This window comes from Triplophysa rosa, linkage group LG1 (genome assembly GCF_024868665.1).
Source record: "Triplophysa rosa linkage group LG1, Trosa_1v2, whole genome shotgun sequence".
Classification (NCBI taxonomy): domain Eukaryota; kingdom Metazoa; phylum Chordata; class Actinopteri; order Cypriniformes; family Nemacheilidae; genus Triplophysa; species Triplophysa rosa.
In genome coordinates this window covers 39,863,270-39,884,429 of record NC_079890.1, presented here as the reverse complement: position 1 = coordinate 39,884,429, position 21,160 = coordinate 39,863,270, and the positions used below count along the sequence as shown (strand labels likewise).

General features: G+C 38.0%; 1 protein-coding gene across 1 annotated transcript; it reads left to right on the top strand.

Annotated features, from left to right (window-relative positions):
- The first annotated feature begins 3,131 nt into the window (after positions 1 to 3,131).
- On the top strand, positions 3,132 to 21,020 carry LOC130556628 (C-type lectin lectoxin-Lio2-like). Its single transcript, XM_057337851.1, has 7 exons — positions 3,132 to 3,345; positions 11,610 to 11,661; positions 17,852 to 17,897; positions 19,229 to 19,606; positions 20,241 to 20,569; positions 20,651 to 20,739; positions 20,820 to 21,020. Exons 2-6 carry the CDS (start codon positions 11,632 to 11,634, stop codon positions 20,669 to 20,671), a joined length of 804 nt encoding a protein of 267 aa, XP_057193834.1. The 5' UTR covers positions 3,132 to 3,345; positions 11,610 to 11,631; the 3' UTR covers positions 20,672 to 20,739; positions 20,820 to 21,020.
- The last annotated feature ends 140 nt before the right edge of the window (positions 21,021 to 21,160 follow it).

The window sequence follows — 21,160 nt, the reverse complement described above, 5'->3', positions numbered from 1 at the left end:
AAATCACTAAACACTTGTAAACCTATTAACTGCCTGCTAAGATTAAAAAAACTGACATATTGTAAACTGCTTAATCATGTTATTCAAATAACAGACGTTGGCCGACCAAAGAATTGTGGGTTATCTCTAGCAACGAAGGATACAGCTCATGTATGCTCCGAATTCCTGTTAAAGAAGGTCGCATTTGAAGGGTGCCTCCTACCTGACTTTACGAAACGAGACCATCTCGATGACGTAGCAGCCTTCGAATGAGACCTCTTGAGGACTCAGCCTTACGAAATGAGACACAGCCTAAGGTGCCGTATCGTGTCTGTCATGATTCTGCCTCGTCATGTCTTTCTTGATCTAGTGGCAGGATCATGACAGAGCCTCATGTTTTGTGTGGAGAGAAACATGTTATTGTTGGTTCTGACATAACATGCGCTCTCTCTGGTCTCGTCTTTGTCCCCGCCCCTTCGTTTCCTCATTATTGCTGGTTAATGATTTCATGCCCCACACCTGTTCCCCTCTTGATTTGGTTCCCTTTATTATGCCCTTGTGTTTTCTGTCCTGTGCGAGTTCGTTTTGTTCCATGTCTGTTGCTACTTCACATCCTCTTCCTGCCCTGTGTTCTGTAAAGTATTGTCTAGTCTAGTCAGTGTAAGTTATGTCAAGTGTTGTTTTAGCTAGTCCAGTTAGTATATGTTCCTGTTTAGTCTAGGATTTATTCCGTTTGTCATTGTTGTTTTACCCCCTCGTGGGTTTTTGCTTTGTATTTTCATGTTATTAAATCATTGTTTTGTGTCAAGCTGCCTGTGCTTGGGTTCTCTCCGTGTCCCCCCTGACAGTGTCGAGGTTTCGAAACATTCCGACACTCGTGTCCACGGTGACACCTAGTGCTCATTTTGCACGTGTTGCTCTAAGACACTTATAACAACAATTTAGACAATCGCTGATGGATTACAACCTGTATGTTCGTACTGTAGATGAGCTTGTTTGAGTGTGTGCTTTTAGAAAAAAGAAAACACTCAATCATCTAATGCTTTTAATTATGTAGCGTTGTTTCTTAATCCTATGATTCATTAAAACACATCACAACTCATGATTATACTTAAAACATATGCAGTGGATTGATTCATAACATTTCTTTTCTGTGTGACTCTTTGTGTGTGTGTGTGTGTTGACTTAGTTAAATTTATGGTTCCAACCCCCACTTATCCTGTCTCACTCCGCCCGCCACAGTAACTTTTCACTGAGTAAAATAGCAAGCACATGATAAAAGCACACAGCTTAATGATTTAATGAAAGAAAACACTTATTGATTATATTGATAATTAAATCATACTTTTAACTGAAAAATATGTCCACATCGGCCAACATCTGTTATTTGAACAAATGGCAACAGCAGCACATTCAATATCACGTTTTTTTTTATCTTAGCAGGCATATGAAGTAAATAGGTTTACAAGTGTTTAGTGATTTTTAAACGTTTAAAACAATAAGGCAAATTATGCTACATTTGTTTAACTCTTTTGGCATTGTTTAGGGTAGCAAGTACCTCTTAAATCATGTAGAAATCATTTTAATTAATTTGACAGGTGTGCGAGTGCAATGTGTTGTCATAGCAACGTGGTACGTCCTGTCCTACGAAGGACGTCTCATTTAATTCTAAGTTGAGGTTCCTCCGTATCCTTTGCAGTGGTGTCAAACTCAATTCCTGGAGGGCCGCAGCTCTGCACAGTTTAGCTCCAACCAATTCCAACCCACACCTGTTTAGAGGTTTCTAGTAATCCTAACGGCCTTGATTAGATGAATCAGGTGTGTTTGATTAGGGTTGGAGCAAAACTGTGCAGAGCTGCGGCCCTCCAGGAATTGAGTTTGACACTCCTGCTTGAGAGGATGAGACCTCAAGAGGATGCAGCTAATGTTTCATGAAGCCTCTCTCTGCCCATCACTAGTTGTATCATGGAAATAGAGAGTGAGCAAGTGTACATGTACACTCAAAATCAGAATGCATTGTGGGTAAAAAGTAGGGAACGAATGCTTGCCAATCCGCATACTATCCGTCCTAATAGTATTCGAAAGTAGAATTAGAAACTGACGCCACTTCCGGTCGAAACAATTTAAGGCAGTCTAAAAAAAAGTTTGTTCCATACCGGAAATAGTTTTTAAATAAACTCTTGCATTGAACATTGCATTTAACATCAAAAGACATTAAACACATTACAATTTGTAATGGTTTGGAGAAACGTACGAGGGATACACTAAGAATCCTGTTTAGAGCGGAAAATGTATTGTATTATTGCTCCTGTATGACATATCGCATATTGCTCCCTGAACTCTTTGGATATTAAGCGTCTGCTAAATGACTAAATGTAAATGTAAAATTGTTTTTTCTATTATTTTTTATGTTGCTATTTTATTTTATTTTTTAATACCAATGAAAATACAATATGACAAAATGTTGGTAACTCTTTACAATAAGATGCTGTTAGTCAACATCAGTAAATGCATTAGCTGACCATGAACAATTGAGTTTTTCAGCATTTATTAATCCTTGTTCATGTTGGTTCATGTCAACACATTTCATGGTGCATTACCTAATGTTAACAGTGACAACGTTTGATTTTAATAATGTATTAATGCTGAAATTAACATGAATTAATATAAATAAATGGAGTAGAAGTATTGTTCATTGTTACTTCGCGTTAGCTAATGCATTAACTCATTGTTAACGAATAGCACCTTATTGTAAAGTGTTACCAAAATGTTGTGTCAGGAGTGAGAAATAGATTTTTATTTATAAAAAATGTTTTTTTATATATAGTAAAACTAAAAGTTTATTTGGCAAAATATGTAAAGGTTAATATGTGGCACAAATTGTTACCCCAATTAAATAATTGAAATTGAAAAATTAAATGAAATTAAACGTAATAGTTAACAAGACACCATTTAGTAAAGTGTGTGTTTTATTTATGTTATGCTCTATATGTTTTAGCATACTTTAACAAATGTCTGTATTTAAGAAACACACAGAATTTTCTGAATACATTCAATTTATTTATTTATACATTTGTTCCTTGTTCACCACCTCCCTCCATCCCTCAGTCACACACTCCCTCACTACCTCCCTCCCTCGACCTTCATGAATTAGGTCAACACTACAAAATGGCGGACACCCGATGTAGTGCACTTTATAGGAGATAGGGGGCGAATTCAGACACAGTTCGGGGACACCCTTTAAATTCGACCTTCTTTCACACGAGATGAGGTGTGTGTTTTGGTGCTATAGACAACCCACAATTCTTTGCGTCGTGGTGAACAAACATGGCAGCGGCTGCACATTCTGAGATGTGGCGTTTAAATGTAAGTGGTTTTTAAGCTTTTTTTGTAAGCTGTATTATCTCAGTAAACAGATCATCATCATCACATTTATTTGTTTAGTCATTGTAAAGCAGTACTGTGCGAGCGAGGCAGGAAATAATAGGCACATTTAACCCTTCTGCTAAAGCACGCGCAGATTTATGTGTCGTTCACGGTAGAAACTGACCAAATCTCCAAAACACGTAGAAATGGTTTTCATTAGTTTGACAGGTGTGAGAGCAAAATGTGTTGCCATAGCAACACAATACTTGTATTACTGTTTCGCTTAACGCCACGAAGGACAAATACTTTTAATGCTGCGTTCCAGACACCTCGTATGTAGTATATTTCCCACCTCAACTCGGAACTTGTTTCAGGAACGGCGTTCTTTTAATGTTACGAAATAGTTTAAACGTTTTATTGGTAGTAAATTATTAGTACCTTTAATGTTTTTACGTTTTAAAATACTTTTTTATGTGACATTTTTTATCCCCTCATTTCTGGGCTTGAGGTGGGAAATATCCTAATTCCGAGGTGTCATGAACGCTCGACCTGATTTTGCGGTGGTTGTTGTCCTCAGGGCAACTTATTTTGTTGACCTAAGGACAACATTTTTATAAATAAGACCTAAACCCACACCAAACCCCAACCTATAATCATAAAAATACCTGAGGAGGCTTGAGGATCAGTGATGAAAACATGTCCATAGACATTTCCTAGATTCTAGAGGGTGTTATGGTCTTCTTCTGCAGTGCGTATTTGGAGTTTCCGCACAAGAGCGCCCTCTGGCTTTCGGATGCAGCAGCATTTTACCGTACTGCACTCAAAAGCTGTGCATAAATCACGTGATATTTATCGTGACAGCCCTACTTTAATTAAAAAATACTTACAATTAGAGCTGCATGATTAACCACCAAAAGATCTGGATTCAAACACCCACATGATTTCATTAATAAAAATCAATGATTCTCCTGTGTCTAACACTCCTCCGACTAAAATCACAACGCTAAAATCTGTGTTGGTGCAGCTGCTGAAGCAGAGAATGCAATGCATTAGATGAAACGGCGTCACAAACAGTCTTTTCAACCACACACTATCATTATTTATGTGTCAAATGATCACTGAAGTAGGCCTACTAGGATTAAAGCTATGGCAAGCCGATGGTGTCACAATTACACCATAGATTAAACACGTTTATATCCGAACGCCGTTTTTGACGGCGTTTTAAACAGTATTTACGCCGCAAAATACGGTGTCGCAATTCCAAACGCCGTAAAGCCGTCCATAACGCTGTATTTAATGGCGTTTTAAGTAGGGATGCACCGAATGTTCGGCCACCGAAAATGTTCGGCCGAAAATAGCAAAAAACGCAAGTTCGGCCGAATGTGTGAAGTGGCTGAATAAATTTTACCGAACATGACTGGTGATACGATCAAGCAGCAACCAGCGCAGAGAGAGAGAGAGAAACACGCATGCGTTTTATTCCCGCCGCAAACATTCTTGCAGTGTGTGTGCGTGGAGCATTTTAAAGTGTCAGAGAAAGACACAGCACGGGACTTGCCGCACGGAAGTAAATGTCCGAATGAAAGCGTGTTTACCGGTCGGTAACTTTACTTCAGACGGAAGCGGGTGGTCTGACAGTAGCCCCGCCGCTCGCGACATCCTTTGACATCATACAGTGGTCGCATGCACACAGTTCCCTGAACTAAACAATTTGTCAAAGTATGTTCGGTGCACCTTCTGAGAGAACGGTCATCTTTTGTGGGCGGAGTTTGGAGGAGAGACGTGAACTGAAATGGTTGTCAGTCAGCATAAGTCAGAATTGCTTGCATTGGATGGTTTTTTTTCTCAAATCATTTTGCAATGTAGCAGGGCTCGACATTAACGCTTGTCCGGGACAAGTGAATGTTTTGTATGGGCAAGTGAGAGAGAATTTTACTTGCCCGACCGGACAAGTAACTTGAAAAAAAGAATAGTGCGACATATATGTAGAATAATAAGAATATATGCATTAGACAGAGCTGCGTGTTTGTCGTGGTTGTGCTTGTTTGTGTGTGACTATAATCAATGCGCACTGAGTCCACGCGGACGCGGAATCCTGTTATTTAAATGTCATCTGGCTGTTCTGCGTGTCTGAGTGAACTATGTGCAGTTTAACATACAACACGAGTGATGGTCGAGGATTTATCTGTGCTGCACTGTATGAGGATACGAACACATGAACTTCATCTCCTGAGTTGCTCTGAGAGTTTATTTTACGAGTGTTTTAGTGTTTGAGTGAAGCTATCTGCAAACAAGCGTCTTACCAAAGACCCGTCAAAATAAAAGTCCCCTTAAATTGAAAACTCAGACAAAAAATACTGTAGTGCACTATAGAAAATTGAAGTGCCCTTGTAGTAAATTGATAAACACTGTATACTATAGTAAAGTTCTAAAACAATATAGTAAGAATTTTACTGCAGTTTACCAGTTTACTACTAATTTATGTGGACTAATATACCACTATTGTATAGTTAAAAAGGAAAAACACAGAACTTAGAAATATTAAAACAAATTTAGGTAATCTAAAAATGATACGGCCCTAATTTATCCATCTGTATGTAACATTAATGTCTTTTGTCAGTCATCTGCCTATTCATGTTGAACTACACTTGCACATTTCTGCCTGTGCTACCAAACTTTAAACCTCTCTAGCACCAGTGCTATGTGCAAAAAAAGTTAACTTACAGTCTTAACACTAATAATAATTACTGCTTGCCTTTGTTTTATAGCAGTCACGGAGAGTAGCGGACACTAGTTAAAATGCTTAGAAGCAAACTTGACCAATCTAAATCCGAAACAATTATATTGATTATATTATATTATAATTCAAAAGAAATATATATTTTTTATCTTTGGACAAGTCATTTTTGTACTCGGACAAGTGAATGTCAAATTTACTTGTCCGAAGGACAACCACATGACAATGCTTAATGTCAAGCCCTGAATGTAGCCTATAATAATCCATCAGTTTTAGTTTATTCTTTTTTTTATCGTATAGGCCTAATGTGGAATGACACTTTGTAATGAAGTGTTTTGTTGTAGAGGTACAGAGTAACTTACATCACATTCTTTTAGCAGTCAGTTAAAGGCCTAATTAATATAGGCTATTCATGAAGGGAGAGGGCTCAATTTTTTGTTTGAATTTACTTTGTTTTGCTCAATTTTATATTAAGTTGCATTGTATTTTATTGAAAAGCAAGAGAAATTATAAAAAGCACATTTTGACTATTCAGAATCAGAAAGAGCTTTATTGTCAAGTATGTTTGCACATACAAGGAATTTGTTTTGGTGACAGGAGCATCCAGAACACAGAAACAGCACCAACAGTACACAGAGACCATAACACAATAGAATACACTACACAATGATTTAAATAAGGGCCTATGGGTATAAACAATTAAGAAATACAATACAATAAACATAAGATAAAGATATAGAGAGTAAAGCTATGTGTGTATGTAAATATGTACAAGTAAAAAATAAGAATAGACTATTGTAGTACAAGGTATGTGCTATATACAGCAGAATGAATGAAATATAATTGACAGAAAAAGTTGTATAAAAATAGATAGTGTATTATCTGGAGGATATCATTAATATTGCACTTAATTATTATTGCACAGAGTTATTAATTGCACGGTGTGTAAAAACATTTAACTGTTGAAGAGGTAGATGGCCTGAGGGAAGAAGCTGTTTTTGTGTCTGGTTGTTCTGGTGCTCAGTGCTCTGTAGCACTGTGAAGAGATGATGGCTTGGATGTGAGAGGTCCAGGGTGATGTTCTGAGCCCTTTTCCTCACTCTGGATGTATACAGTTCTTGGAGGGTGGGCAGGGGAGCACCAATGATCTTCTCAGCAGTCCGAACCGTCCTCTGTAGTCTTCTGATGTCTGACTTTGTGGCTGAGCCAAACCAGACAGTGATGGATGTGCAGAGGACAGACTCTATGACAGCTGAGTAAAACTGTTTTAATAGAGTTTGTGGTAGGTTGAACTTCTTCAGCTGATGTAAGAAGTACAACCTTTGCTGGGCTTTTTTAGCAATGGAGCCAATGTGATTGTCCCACTTCAGGTTCTGAGAGATGGTGGTGCCCAGGAACCTGAATGACTCCACTGCTGCCACAGTGCTGTTCATGATGGTGAGAGGGGGGAGTGCAGGGGGGTTTCTCCTGAAGTCCACAATCGTCTCCACTGTTTTAAGCGTGTTCAGCTCCAAGTTGTTATGACTGCACCAGACAGCCAGCTGCTCAGCCTCCTGTCTGTACGCAGACTCATCACCATCCTGGATGAGGCCAATGAGTGTGGTGTCGTCTGTGAACTTCAGAAGTCTGACAGAAGGGTCCTGGGCAGTGCAGTCATTTGTGTACAGGGAGAAGAGCAGTGGGGAGAGAACGCACCCCTGGGGGGCGCCAGTGCTGATTGTGCGGGTGCTGGATGTGAGTTTCCCCATTCTCACTAGCTAATTCAGTTTATGCAATAGTGAAAAAAATAGCTTAATAAATAGAAGAAATGCAAAAAAACATGTTCGGTGTTCGGTATTATTCGGCCTTAGGCCAAGTGTTTCACATCATGTTCGGCTTCAGGCAAGAATTTTCATTTCGGTGCATCCCTAGTTTTAAGGTGCCCGAAAAGCGCCACCTTTTGCGCTGCTGTCTTGCCATATGATGGGGTAAAAACACTGTTTTGGTTGCACAGAGCGCGCGTTATTTACGGCGTTTTGTCTGTTGTATAATGAGCCCCTCCTGATGATTTCCAAAGCCAGTAAATTTGAACTTTGTCAACCAATCACTGATGAACCGAGCCAGACCAGACCAATTTACCACTGATCATTTTACAGGATTTTATTATGTGGGCAGTGTTTGCTAACATTAAACAAATCATTGCTTGCTTTCTGAAGAAACGACTTCTCTTTGGTAATTTAAGGTTACACAACGTGGTCAGCAATTGTATATAGGCCAACCAATCCCATTGTATGTATCCTGCTTATTACATACAGCGTATTGCTTACGTGGAAAGCAGAAAGCAATCGGTTGAAATATTGTATAAGCTAATCTGCAACACCAGAAATCACTCCTAGTAAAAGCGAGGTCAGCAGCAAAAATCAAGTGCAAGTCGTTAACTGAATATTGATACAGTTGATAAAAAACATCTCTCAATCCACACTTTCTTTTTTTACTGACCACGCATTAAGCACTGAAATATAAATCTAAAAACTACCCAGCGATACAGATAAACAGAAGACCAACAACGTAAAAACTGGCCGGTGGTCTGAGAGGGCCTCGAACCGTCAAATGATTCAGTCAGCGATGATAAATCAATCACGCTAACCAGCAGGCTAACATCCACAGTCCCTGGCTTCGACCACCTAAGAACCTGTTAAAGGAAATGCAGTTCACTTTTTAAAGGGGCAAATTTATTTTTGATAAATAATTTTAAAATATATAAAACTACTTATATGTCCTTTATTAGATTTAGCAATTGTTATAATTTTTATTTGTGCTGGGCAATTATAGGTAAATATTTGAGTGACTCCTACCCTAACTGATGTAATCTCACTTCTCACTCCAAACTTTTGATAAAACTTGAGAGCCCTGCTAATAGAGAAGCTGCGGTATAAGAGCTTTTCATCAAGTTGCCCAACATTTCGTGTTTTCAGGTTATTTTAAACTGTTTATAGGTGAGTTAATAGTGACGCACACACAACACGCACACACACGCACACACACACACACACACACACACACACACACACACACACACACACACACACACACACACACACACACACACACACACACACACACACACACTTTGGTTGACTATCCCCGTGGGGACAGTCCATAGGCGTAATGTTTTTATACTGTACAAACTGTATATTCTATCCCCTATCCCTAACCCTATCCCTAAACCTAAAGATCATAGAACACTTTTTGCATTTTTAGATTTGTAAAAAATATTGTTCTGTACAATTTATTAGCTTTTGTGCCCATGAGGACCTCAATTTTGGTCCCCACGGTGACACGAGTCCCCATGTGTTGGTGTGCATTCAGGTTTAGGTCCCCACCGGGATATACAAACATGAACACACACACACACACACACACACACACATGAAGATACTTCAATGCATTAATACTTTTCAGGAAGTTTAACTTTTGCATTTGATGTAAAACTTAATAAAAAAATTAAACCAAGTATGGTATTTGTTTTAAAGGACTTATAAAATGAGCACTTTCAACAAGTTGGCATAATTTATTTAGGGTCTTCATGAAATGTCTGGAACATATTCTGCTTAAAAACACTCAATGGCTGTGTAAACAAAACCCTTCTTGCCTCGTCAAAAACAGTTATGCTCACAGCAACCCATTTGGTGCATGTCTCTTTAAATGAGAATGAGTTACAGCGAACCCCACCCCCTTCTGTCCGGCGTGTCAACACAACACACGTGTAGTAATGCCATGGCAATGGTTTAGCTAAACTATGTTTCATCTGCGGTTAGTTTCGTCTTAAACGTCTCAAATCATTCGTCCGGAGACTAAACAATCTGTCACAGCAAACCGCGCTCACGTTGTGCGTGTATGCTCGCATAAAATCCACGGAATGCGCACCTGCAGATCTCAGCGGAATTAAGTGGATTTTAGCGCTTGTCATTGACAAGTTAAAACGTTACACACACAACGTGAGTGCATAACTAGTATGCTGTGACAGATTTTTCAGCCTAATGACGAATGATTTGAGACGTTTGTTCGCCACTGTTCATTAGCAAAACAAACAGCTTTCCGCAGCTGAACATATTAACGCACATGTATGGCAAGCCGAATTAGCTTTTAATCATTCTCAGGATATGAATTTTTGATGTCAACAATTCAATTTTTACTAGTAACAATTGCTGTTTTTGATATCAGAAATTACATTTTCACTAGTAAAAATGTGAATTCTTGATATCAACAATGACGTCATCACTCGCAGAAATGTACATTCATGATATCAAAAATTGAATTTCAACTAGTAAAAAACGTCGTTCTTGATATCTGTAATTGCATTTTTACTAGTTAAATATCACAATAGGCTGCCATTCAAATTCAATTTCAGATATCAATAATTCATTTCTTACATGTTAAAAATCTTATTTCAGATATCAGAAATGCAATTCTTACTAGTAAAAACATAATTTATGATATCAACAATTGTGTGGTTACTAGTGGTAATGTCTATTATTGATATCAACAATTGAATTACTACATGTAAAAATGCCAATTTCTGATATCAATAATTACATTTTGACTAGTGACAATGTTAATTCTTGATATCAACAATGTGATTGTTACTAGTAAGAAAGCCATTTTAGATATCTACAATTACTCTCAGATTTATTGATATCTGAAATATATTTCCTGATATCAGAAATACCAAATGCAACATGTTAAAATTCATTTACAGATATCAAGAATGAGCATTTCAACTAGTAAAAATTGAATTCTTGATATCAAAATTGGCATTTTTACTAGCAACGAGTTACATTTTGATATCAAAAATAGTAAGAATTGCATTTCTGATATCTGAAATAAGATTTTTAACATTTAAGAAATGAATTATTGATATCTGAAATTGAATTTGAATGGCAGCCTATTGTGATATTTAACTAGTAAAAATGCAATTACAGATATCAAGAATTACGTTTGTTACTAGTTGAAATTCAATTTTTGATATCAAGAATACACATTTCTGCGAGTGATGACGTCATTGTAATTCACAATTTTACTAATGAAAATGTAATTACTGATATCAAAAATAGCAATTGTTACTAGTAGAAATTCTATTCTTGATATCAAGAAATATAATTTTTACTGGCTTTGAATGTTTAGTCGTCATTCAGAATCGTAAGAAAATCGCTATTTCTATTTGAAACAAAAGAATCGTGATTCTCAATTTAACCAGAATCATGAAACGAGAAACGCACAACCTTTGCATCGCTAGCACAATGTTCTAGCAGTTGAGCTACAGGACGTTTCTTCTCCCCTCTGAGAGCTCCTCTGTAGACGCTGCACATGTTCATGGGTTTTTGGTTGTGTTTGCATAAAGAACATCATTTTGAATAAAAGATCTGTGGCGACAGGCTGATGGCATCACTCCATCCGTGACTTCAGGTTATTCCAACAGGAAGAGTGCTTTGCATAGAAGGTTGTGCAAAATAGACAACTCTTAACTCTCTCTTAACTTCATTTATAGAAAGAAGAAATCCAACATCCTCATGGCTCTTCAGTTTTCACCAACATTACTGGTAAGTTGACTTCACAGTTACAGATGATTTTGTAGTACATTTAATAATTAAAGTATACAAAAAATCAATAGAATTATAGTTTCCTGTGTATTAAGACTTGGGTCTGAAGAAAAAATCGACTTAAATCCTGTATTTATTCTAAAACATTTGATCATGTGTTGATGTTTTTTCTGTGTTCACATCAGTGTAAAATAAATAACATCTGTGAACACACCCCAGATAGCAAACCAACGTAGAATCGACATCTCTCACGATATCGAAACGACGTTGATCTCCGATGTTGATCCGGCATCGTTTTGCTCATCGGGGTAATGTTGAATCAATGTCAGTCACGCCATTCAAAACTAACCGAAAATCGACGCAATTGGTTGACTTATCTAACATTGAATCGATGTTGATTTCAGTTGGGTGAAACGACGTTAGAGATCAACACATATTCAACACGAAATTGACGCAATTGGTTTGCTTACACAACAATGAATCAATGTTGATTTCAGCTCGGTGAAATTACTAACAATTAACATAATAAACATTAACACCACAAAATACTTAAAGGCGCAGTTCTTGATTAACAGCGGCCACTAGCGTTGTATTATAGATTTGCTACGAATCGCTCAGTCCAAACACGACGGTGGCCACCACAGTACAAAAGATGTGTTGACGCAGGGAAGAGATCATGCGGGCATTAGAAGGACTGTAGAAAGAGCCATGACTTATGTATTACATAAAATAAACGTTCTGTGGATTTTAAGTTTAAAAAGAAGGATAAAAGTCAGGCAGGAGCTAGGACCTGTGTTAATATTATAAAGACTTTCCAGCAGAGACGCGTTAGGACCCGCGGTACTGAGGCTTTTAGCGGAGATACTCAGAGATGTCTATGGAGATACCACGATACCGCAGTGGAAAGGAAGAGAAAACGCAAAACATGGCGGTGAATTCAATGTATGTAGGCCCGCTCTGTATGTAGATATAAACATCTTATTCTAAGGTATTACAAAATTAATGGTTCATTACGTAAGGTCTTTATACATCTCTGAAGAAATAGTTTTGTATATTATATTGCATTTCTGTCACTAGATCCTCCTAAAAACCCTGTATTGTTCCTTTAAAACTAATAGATAAATAAGCTTGTTTATGTACCCAGCTAACAATTTTTGGTTCCCAGAATGTTCCCCTAACGTTCATTTTTGGTTCCCAGAATGTTGTTTTCTAAGGTTCATTTTTGGTTCTCCAGGAAAGTTTTCTTTACGTTAATAAAACGTTAGTTTCTGGTTCCCAGAATGTTTTGGGAACGTTACCCTAACGTTATAAAAACCATGAAACTAACATTTTATTTCCGTAAAGATAACCAAAAACAAACCTTAAAAAACTCTCTGGGAACCAGAAACTAACGTTCTGGGAGCGTTATTTTCTGGTTGCAACCCCCCCCCCCGAAAAGAACGTTCTTGGAAGAACCGAAAACTAACGTTAGGGGAATGTTCTGTGTTTGCTGGGTAATAATTTACTAAACATCACATTCTGTTACATTGCTTATTATTAATTATACAAAATATACATTTACAAATACATATTTAGAGCATACAAACCTTCTACGCAAGACTAATATAAATTTACTCTCAAATACACACAGAGGTATAAAAGTCAATAGGCTACTATAAATAGTCTAAATTTACAAATTAAGTGCAATATTTTATCAAGAATAATACTGGTCATTTTGTACCAACTGTGTATGTCTAGTATATTCAGGGACGTAAGGCAGGACGTTAAGAGACTGACAGCCTCAGACATAATTCACTATTAGTATTGCTTTTTTACTATAAAATAAACTAACCAAACGGGACTATGTGACTCTCCTTTTCGTTCCACAAAAACAAACACACAGAAAATATTTATTTAGGTGACCTTGAAGGACCAGCACCAGTTCAAGTCAAAGACCTGTCAGAGTTGGAGATTAACATAAAAATTCCAAAACTTACTGTCTCCCTGTTAAAGACAACCTGTTTAATAATAATGCACATCTGAATAAAAGGCTTCACATTATACCCCCGTTACAACTACAAACTCCACAAACTGTCACAGGTAGGGGTGGGGGAAAAAATCGATATGGCGATTTATCGTGACATTTCAGCCCCGCGAGACGTTATCGATACTCGGGCACAAAGTATCGATTTTTTTTCAAATGCAAAAGATCTAAATTCATACCTACACTGTGCTCACCAGAACGGCAGTACCCACATATTTCTTGTGGTGATGCTCCCAGATTACGGATGGTCAGATGAACGGAAAATGTAATTCACAGCGGAGAAGAAATACGAGCATAATGGCGGACCAACAACAAATTAGAGATGCGCCAGCTTCTTTTAAATCAAAAGTTTGGGCGCACTTTGGATTTCGTAGTGAATGTAAATAAGTAGACGTGGTTAACTCAGCGCTCTGCAAGTTGGGAATACTCTTTTCACCTTCTTTCAGTCTGTAGTTTCGTGATTCGCTCCAGTCCGGCGCTTTCTCTCTCACCCACAGTGCTCGTGCAGGGGTGCAGGGATCTGCGCGTGCATATTAAAAAAGCTCATTCTCACGTATTTCAGAAGTCAGATTGTTTTGTAAAGCTTTAATAGTTTTTATAAAGTTCAACTTTAGGCGAGCCGAGGCGAAACTTGCATTGAAATGCGCGATGATCCTCATAGCGTGAGCACTTTGTCGTGACGCGCCGCAAACCCCCGTTTTGGGAGACGCGTGGAGTCACCAGAGACTCATAGTCCAAAGACAAGCGCAAGAATAAACAAACCTAAAGACAGAGAGTCGCAACACACTAAAAATGCTCATCTAATAGATCCTTTTTTCCCTTCATTTACAGATGTTGTGATGTATTGTTATAGAATTGCCAAGCGATATATCGATTATCGCAGAATCGGCGCATTGTGATATTATCGGTATCGTGAGCCCTGTATCGAGTATCGAATCGTATCGGGAGGTACCCTGCGATTCCCATCCCTAGTCACAGGTGCTTAGTTTTACTTAGTAACATGGTAGTAGTCAGTCATTTAGGGAACAGCAGTGAAGTCACTGTGGTGTACTGTAGGCCAACTTCTGATCTCTTGATATCTTCAACTGGGTCTCACAGAAAAACAAAAGACCTGCAATAAAAGTCAAAACAACTCATACCCGTTACAAATCCAGTCACAAACTGTCAGAAGAGTCACATAACTGTAACAATGCAACATTTTCTGTGACAACCACCTAAAGAAAAATCTAATCAGTGTATGGAACCAAACTGAGCAACTACTCGTTGATGACATCGCCATACACACATGGGACATCTGGTAACATACAAAAGCTTCCAATAGTTTGAATAGTTTGACATCCAATAGTCACGTATTTTTTCAGTGGCCATGTTAAAAGATTAGAGCATTTACATGTGAGCAGCTCATGCTCGTGTCACAGGAGCAGCGCTGAAGCAGAAGGCAGAAATCATTTCGCTTGTTCAGGTGTGTTTTATCTGTACTTCCACACAATGATGATGCTGACCGAAATACCGATCTAAAGTTAGGAAACTAACAATGATTGCTGTACAGGCTTTGTTAAAAGAAACAAGATACCATTTATTAATTGTTTGCTTTTTACTGTCAAACACCATTGCATCCTCGCTCGAACAAACAGTTTTGTGGTTTTATTTCCAATTTAAATAACCACACGCCTATCTTAAAATTTCAACAATTACAATGTTTAAAACTTGATCGATGCAGCATGTGGCCGTTTTAAACAACTAAAACAGCTTTAACATTTACCTTTGTGTTTAGCGCAACTCACCTCAAACAGGCCTTGTGCTAACACGACGATAAATTACATGTTCATAATGCAAGAAAGTTTCAAAACCTAAACAGTATAACCAGTGTTGTGCAAGTTACTTCCAAACTGTAACACATTACAGATTACTTGTTACTGTTATTTAAAAGTAATCCCTTACCTTACAATATTACTGTCTCAGAATTGTAATACGTTACATGACTCCTGTATTGCTTTTGAGTTACTTTCTCCAAAATAACTACAGAAGTAGAACTTAACATTCTAAAATAAGTCTTTGTATTTTTGTATTTTCAAAATATAAAATACCTTTTGCCAATCAACCTCTTTAGACTGCTGATTTCTTGAATTAACTAGGCAATACACAAATAAATACAAAAAGTACTAGATTAAATGCATTTAAATACAAAATACTGTTACAAAATAATAGTATTTTGTATTTCAAATGGATGTATTTGAAACACTGCCCATCCAGTCTTATAAGGAGGTGGATTGGCAAAAAGTATTTTAGTTTGAAAATACAAAAATACTAAGATTAAACACATTTAAATACAAAATACAATTATTTTTTTTCAAATGTATTTGAATACAAAATAGTCCCATCCCATCACTGAACTAGATTATATAGAATTCTAGCTAGTCATCATGTAAACGTTAGCTTACCTTGTCATTGCTGCTGGTCACAGGGATCTTGCTAACTAGCTTCCTGAAAGCAGCCCAGTGACCCCTCAAAACCCGCCCAAAAGGAATGAAAACTAGCCCGATTATTTTATCTGCCAAAAGACGTTTATATTGCTATATTTACTTATCTGAATTGTTTCCTAGGTATTGTATATATTTTTTCTTCTGTTGAACTCATTTGAACATAAATTTTGGGGGATTTAGGAAAGCAAACAATTCTGGGTCACCTTTGACTACCATTATATATTTTTTTCTGCTCTGGTTGTCAATGATGCCAAAGAATTTTCAGTTGCTTACATTCTACCAAATATTTTTGTGTTCAACCGAACAAAGAAATGTATACAGGTTTGGAACAACTAGAGGGTGAGTAATCCATAACAGAATTTTTGTTTTTGGGTGGAGTGTCCCTTTAAAAAAGATCCCATGTGTACTCGAGGCCACGCACGGAAATGGATGAGAAACGTGTTTTCTCTTCGTAAGACATGCAAAAACTTGCTGAAGAAATAAGCATGGGTAAATTTATTGCATATGTATAATGTGTACAAGCACGTCAATGTTGTAGTTGTTCTAGACTGCTTATAGCTGCTCAAACGTGATATTTGGCATCCGGAAGAATCAACTGTTGAACACTCACGCGTGATTTCTTTCATTGTGCAACGTGACATGCACCTTACGACACATTGGTAAAAACATCATTCGGATGCATTGTCTAATACCACCGCTATATTTTCCTCTTTGGTTGAGCTGAGCTCCCGCGTGCCTCGCTGTACTGTAGCCTGTCTGTCAGACACTTGTTCCCCACACTTTTGAGAACGGCCCGGTCCTGGAGTTGCCAGGTATTCATCTGAGTATGAATACACATTAAGAATCTCATCAATTAACATTTATCCTTAAAATATAAATAAACATTTTGGCGGCCGCAGTACATTATGAACGTAGCCCAAAAACCCGCAACCCTCCCGCAACTGCATTTTCAAAATAGCCCAATTGTGCGGGAAAATCACGACCCTGGCAACACTGGCACTAGGGTTTACAGCGAACCGGGTGGGGCCAATAGCCTCGGACCTGTAGCTCAGAGGCTGAAATCATGCCGTTACAATACAAAATAGGTCCACCAGCCAGAGGGAGATGAATGACACCACAAGCGTCTATTCACCAACAGGAAATAGAACTTACTTGCGGGATTTTTGATTTGTTAATGTCTCGCGTGCGAAAGGTTTGTTGTAACGCAAGCATTACTGAACATGTACCGAGTAAAATATTACTGAAAATTGATTAGTAATGCCTTACACTACTGCGTTACAGCAAAAAAAAAAAAAATAGGAAAAAAAAAATAACAGTAACATGAGTATAACACATTACAACTTTAACAACAAAATACTGGTCAAATATTTTATATTTTAGTATAAAGAACCATGTAAAATCAAAACATAATTCTTACCTCAGATGGTTACTCTGGTGACGGCGGTCCTCCCATTAAGTTTCCAAATAAGGTTATGGTTCTGATCAGATGCGTCGTATTGATAACACCGTTTCGATATTGAATCAATGTTTTATTTCCGACGTAAAACAAAATTGTGAATGTTGATTCAACATCGGTCTAACCAAAAATCAACATTGATTCTATGTAGGTTTGCTATTTGGGACAGGCATTGTGATTATGAGACTTGATTTTGAGATCTAAACCACATTCAAATGAATTCAACAGGTGATGAAGATGGAAGACCGTCTGTTTCAGACATTACTTCTGCTTGGTGAGTTACAGAGTTTAACTTATTTGAAACCTCACATCCTTAGGGTTCATTTGAGCTTTTTTATGGATGGGCTGTGTGCGTGTATCACATGAAGGAAGCTCAGAGAATCAGATTCAGACAGGCTTCATATGCAGCGTAATAGGGATGTAGCGATTACCGGTTAAAAACAGCCGTTGCATTTGGAATTGGGAGCAGACTGACGGTTGAAGGGGAGGAGTCAATGGATGCCCCGCCCAAGCCGCCTCACTGACGACATTTGAGATGGATAGTCACTACAGGATGGAAGAAAATTTTCAGATTTTAAGGGAACATTATGAGGGAACATTTAAAAAGACAATGACCCACATTGGTAAGCTATTGATAATAAATGCTGGAACATTTCATGAAAAAACAGGAATTGTAATTTTTTATTTCACTGGGACTTTAAATAGAGAGCCTATGTGCAACAACCAATGACATATTTGGAAACTACAATACTAATTTCTCGCTAGAAATGGCAACAAAAGTTATTGAGAGTGAAACTGAAACTTGCATTTCTATCTAAATGTGCCCCATCCGGTTTCTCGGCTGCCATTGTATTATTTCGAGCTTTTTCCTGCTCGACCAATCACCCTCCTCACACACGTAGACGCACAGCATTGTGGGACATTAAAGGCAGCAAAGGATACATTTAATGCTGCCTTCAGAAATCAACCAGATGATAAGATCATCTGGATCAATAATAGCTAAAACGAATTATTTTGTTTTATCAAACCATTCATTCCTTTATTTATTTTCATATTATTGCATTTATTCGTTTATGTATTTATACATTTATAATTTTTGCAGGTTTAGTCCTCCATAAACTAGAGCTAGTAAATCAAATATTAAATTCATTTCTGAAAGTACAGAACACAAATGTTTTTCTAAGCAACAATGCAATTTTACAGACTTGACAAAGGTTTTCATGAGACATTTTCCTCTGATGTCTGAGACCTGACTGACTGACTGGGGATGTACAGTAGTGTGTTTATCAAGTCTTGCGTCCCTCAAACTCATCATCTCCTTTCTGCTTCCGTTTCCCTGCTTTGCACAAACAAATTCTGATGTCCATCTACAGGGGCTATTAATGATCCAGTCAAAATAGGATCGATATTATTAAGCACGTGCCCCAGTAAAAGGGGTCTAGCGACAAATTCAGCCTCCGAAGGAAACCTTTTCGGCATGTCAGGATTTAAACTCGGATCCCCTTGAATGCTAAACAAAAATGAGCAGTTGTATAGAAATACTCTTATAAGTGACATTTAGCCTTTTTTAATGTAAGCCGGTAATGTGTGTTTGTCTTTCTGTAGGAGTCTTCTGTTCACAATGCCTTCACGGTCAGTATATTTTGATCCAGACGAGCAAAACCTGGGATGAAGCTCAAGCGTTCTGTCGACAGAATCATCTGCACTTGGCTACTTTTCACAATGAAACGGATTGGGAGAACTTCAGAGAAATGATGTCTGCCAGTAACTTCTCATCCAAAGTCTGGCTGGGACTGTACGTTGACTTCAACACCTGGCGATGGTCTTACCAGAACCAGAACTTAACATTGACCGAGTGGGACTCTGGAGAACCCAACAATGCTAGAGGCAGCGAGGAGTGTGGCGTGCTGATAAAAGACAGGAACAAGATCTTGTGGAATGATGTTCATTGTTACGCTCATCTGAGCTGTGTTTGCTATCACGGTGAGAAATGATATTTATACCCGATTCGTATTGAGGAAAAACAAGAACAGCTTTGCTTTGTAAAGTTTGATTGTATCTTGAATAAGTTTAGAAAAAAATTATATATTGGATATAAAAAATGATGCCATGAGAAAAACGTTTCTGTACAATATCACCTTCGATTGATTATAAATGTGGTTTTGCCTTCTGATGTAAATACAATTTATCAAGTACAATGAACATCTTCCAAACACAGGATTGAACACAATAAACTCTTGAAGCACAACGTGATGCAAATGAAGACACACGCCGGAGCTGACAGATGGACACTGTTAAGCAGAGTTCATTAAAAAAATAAAAAACTTCTCTCGTCATTTATTCTCTCACGTGTTTGTTAATCTGTCCGTCTTCAGTGATAAACAAAAGAAGATATTTTGAGAAATGTCTCGGTGCTTTCGTTTTCATACAATGGAAGTCAATGGGGTTCAATATTCTTCAAAATAACTTCTTTGGTGTTCTGCAGAAAAAACGAGGAAGCCGGTGATGTCAGAATTGTTGTTTTTGAGTGAACTATGACTTGATATTTAACGATCTTTTCCATGCAATGAAATGTAAAGTATACTGCATATAAAGACGTGTGTGTTCATGTTGACAGCGGAGACGAAGCGATTCATCCATGTTTCCGATCAGCAGAGGACCTGGCGTGAGGCTCAGCTGTACTGTAGACAACGTTACACAGATCTGGCCACCATACGCAACACTGACGATCACGATCAGATCATCAACTTGATCTCAGAAAACCTTTACGCCTGGATCGGCTTGTTTCAGGACTCTTGGATGTGGTCGGATGGGACGGCCGTCTCTTCCACTTCTGTCAGACGGTTAACGCAGATAGAGAGAATGAAGCGTGCGGATTGGCCGATTCTCAGGGTGGAACTGAAGACGGCGCTTGCTCTCTGCTGCTTCCTTTTGTCTGCAGTCAAGGTATCTTATATATAAATATATATATATATGCTTTCGAGTTTGGTTCATGAACAACGTGAATGTTTGTTTGTTTTTCTACAGGACAGAGAAGACAGATTGTGAGGTTTGAGGTCAAATCAAACAGAAGCACCGAGAATGACGCTGAGATTCAGGCCGTCATCTTACAGCAGGTGAGTTTATATAACGCACACAGTTTCAAGTACAGAAACACGATGATCGTCAGTCATGTGACATTGCTTTTGTTGCTCAGATAAACGAGGAGCTGTTGCGTCATGGGATGGCAGCGAGCACCAAAGCCACATGGAGGGTTCAGACAGACGGTCGTCTGTTTCACAAGAGAGACCCTGCATGGGAAAGAGAGCCGTCTCTTGACCCTACAACTAACTTGAATGAAACATGTGACCAGACTGTTGGCCTCTAAAGATGAAGAACCAAATCAAATAAAAACATAAAAGTTTGTATTTGTGATTCAGCACCTTTGCATTCATTTAGTCAGACTAGTCATTTTAGTGTACTGAGTACAAGAAGAATTAAATCTATATTCATATATAGGTTAACATTGTTAATGTTTTAATTTGTTCATATTATTAT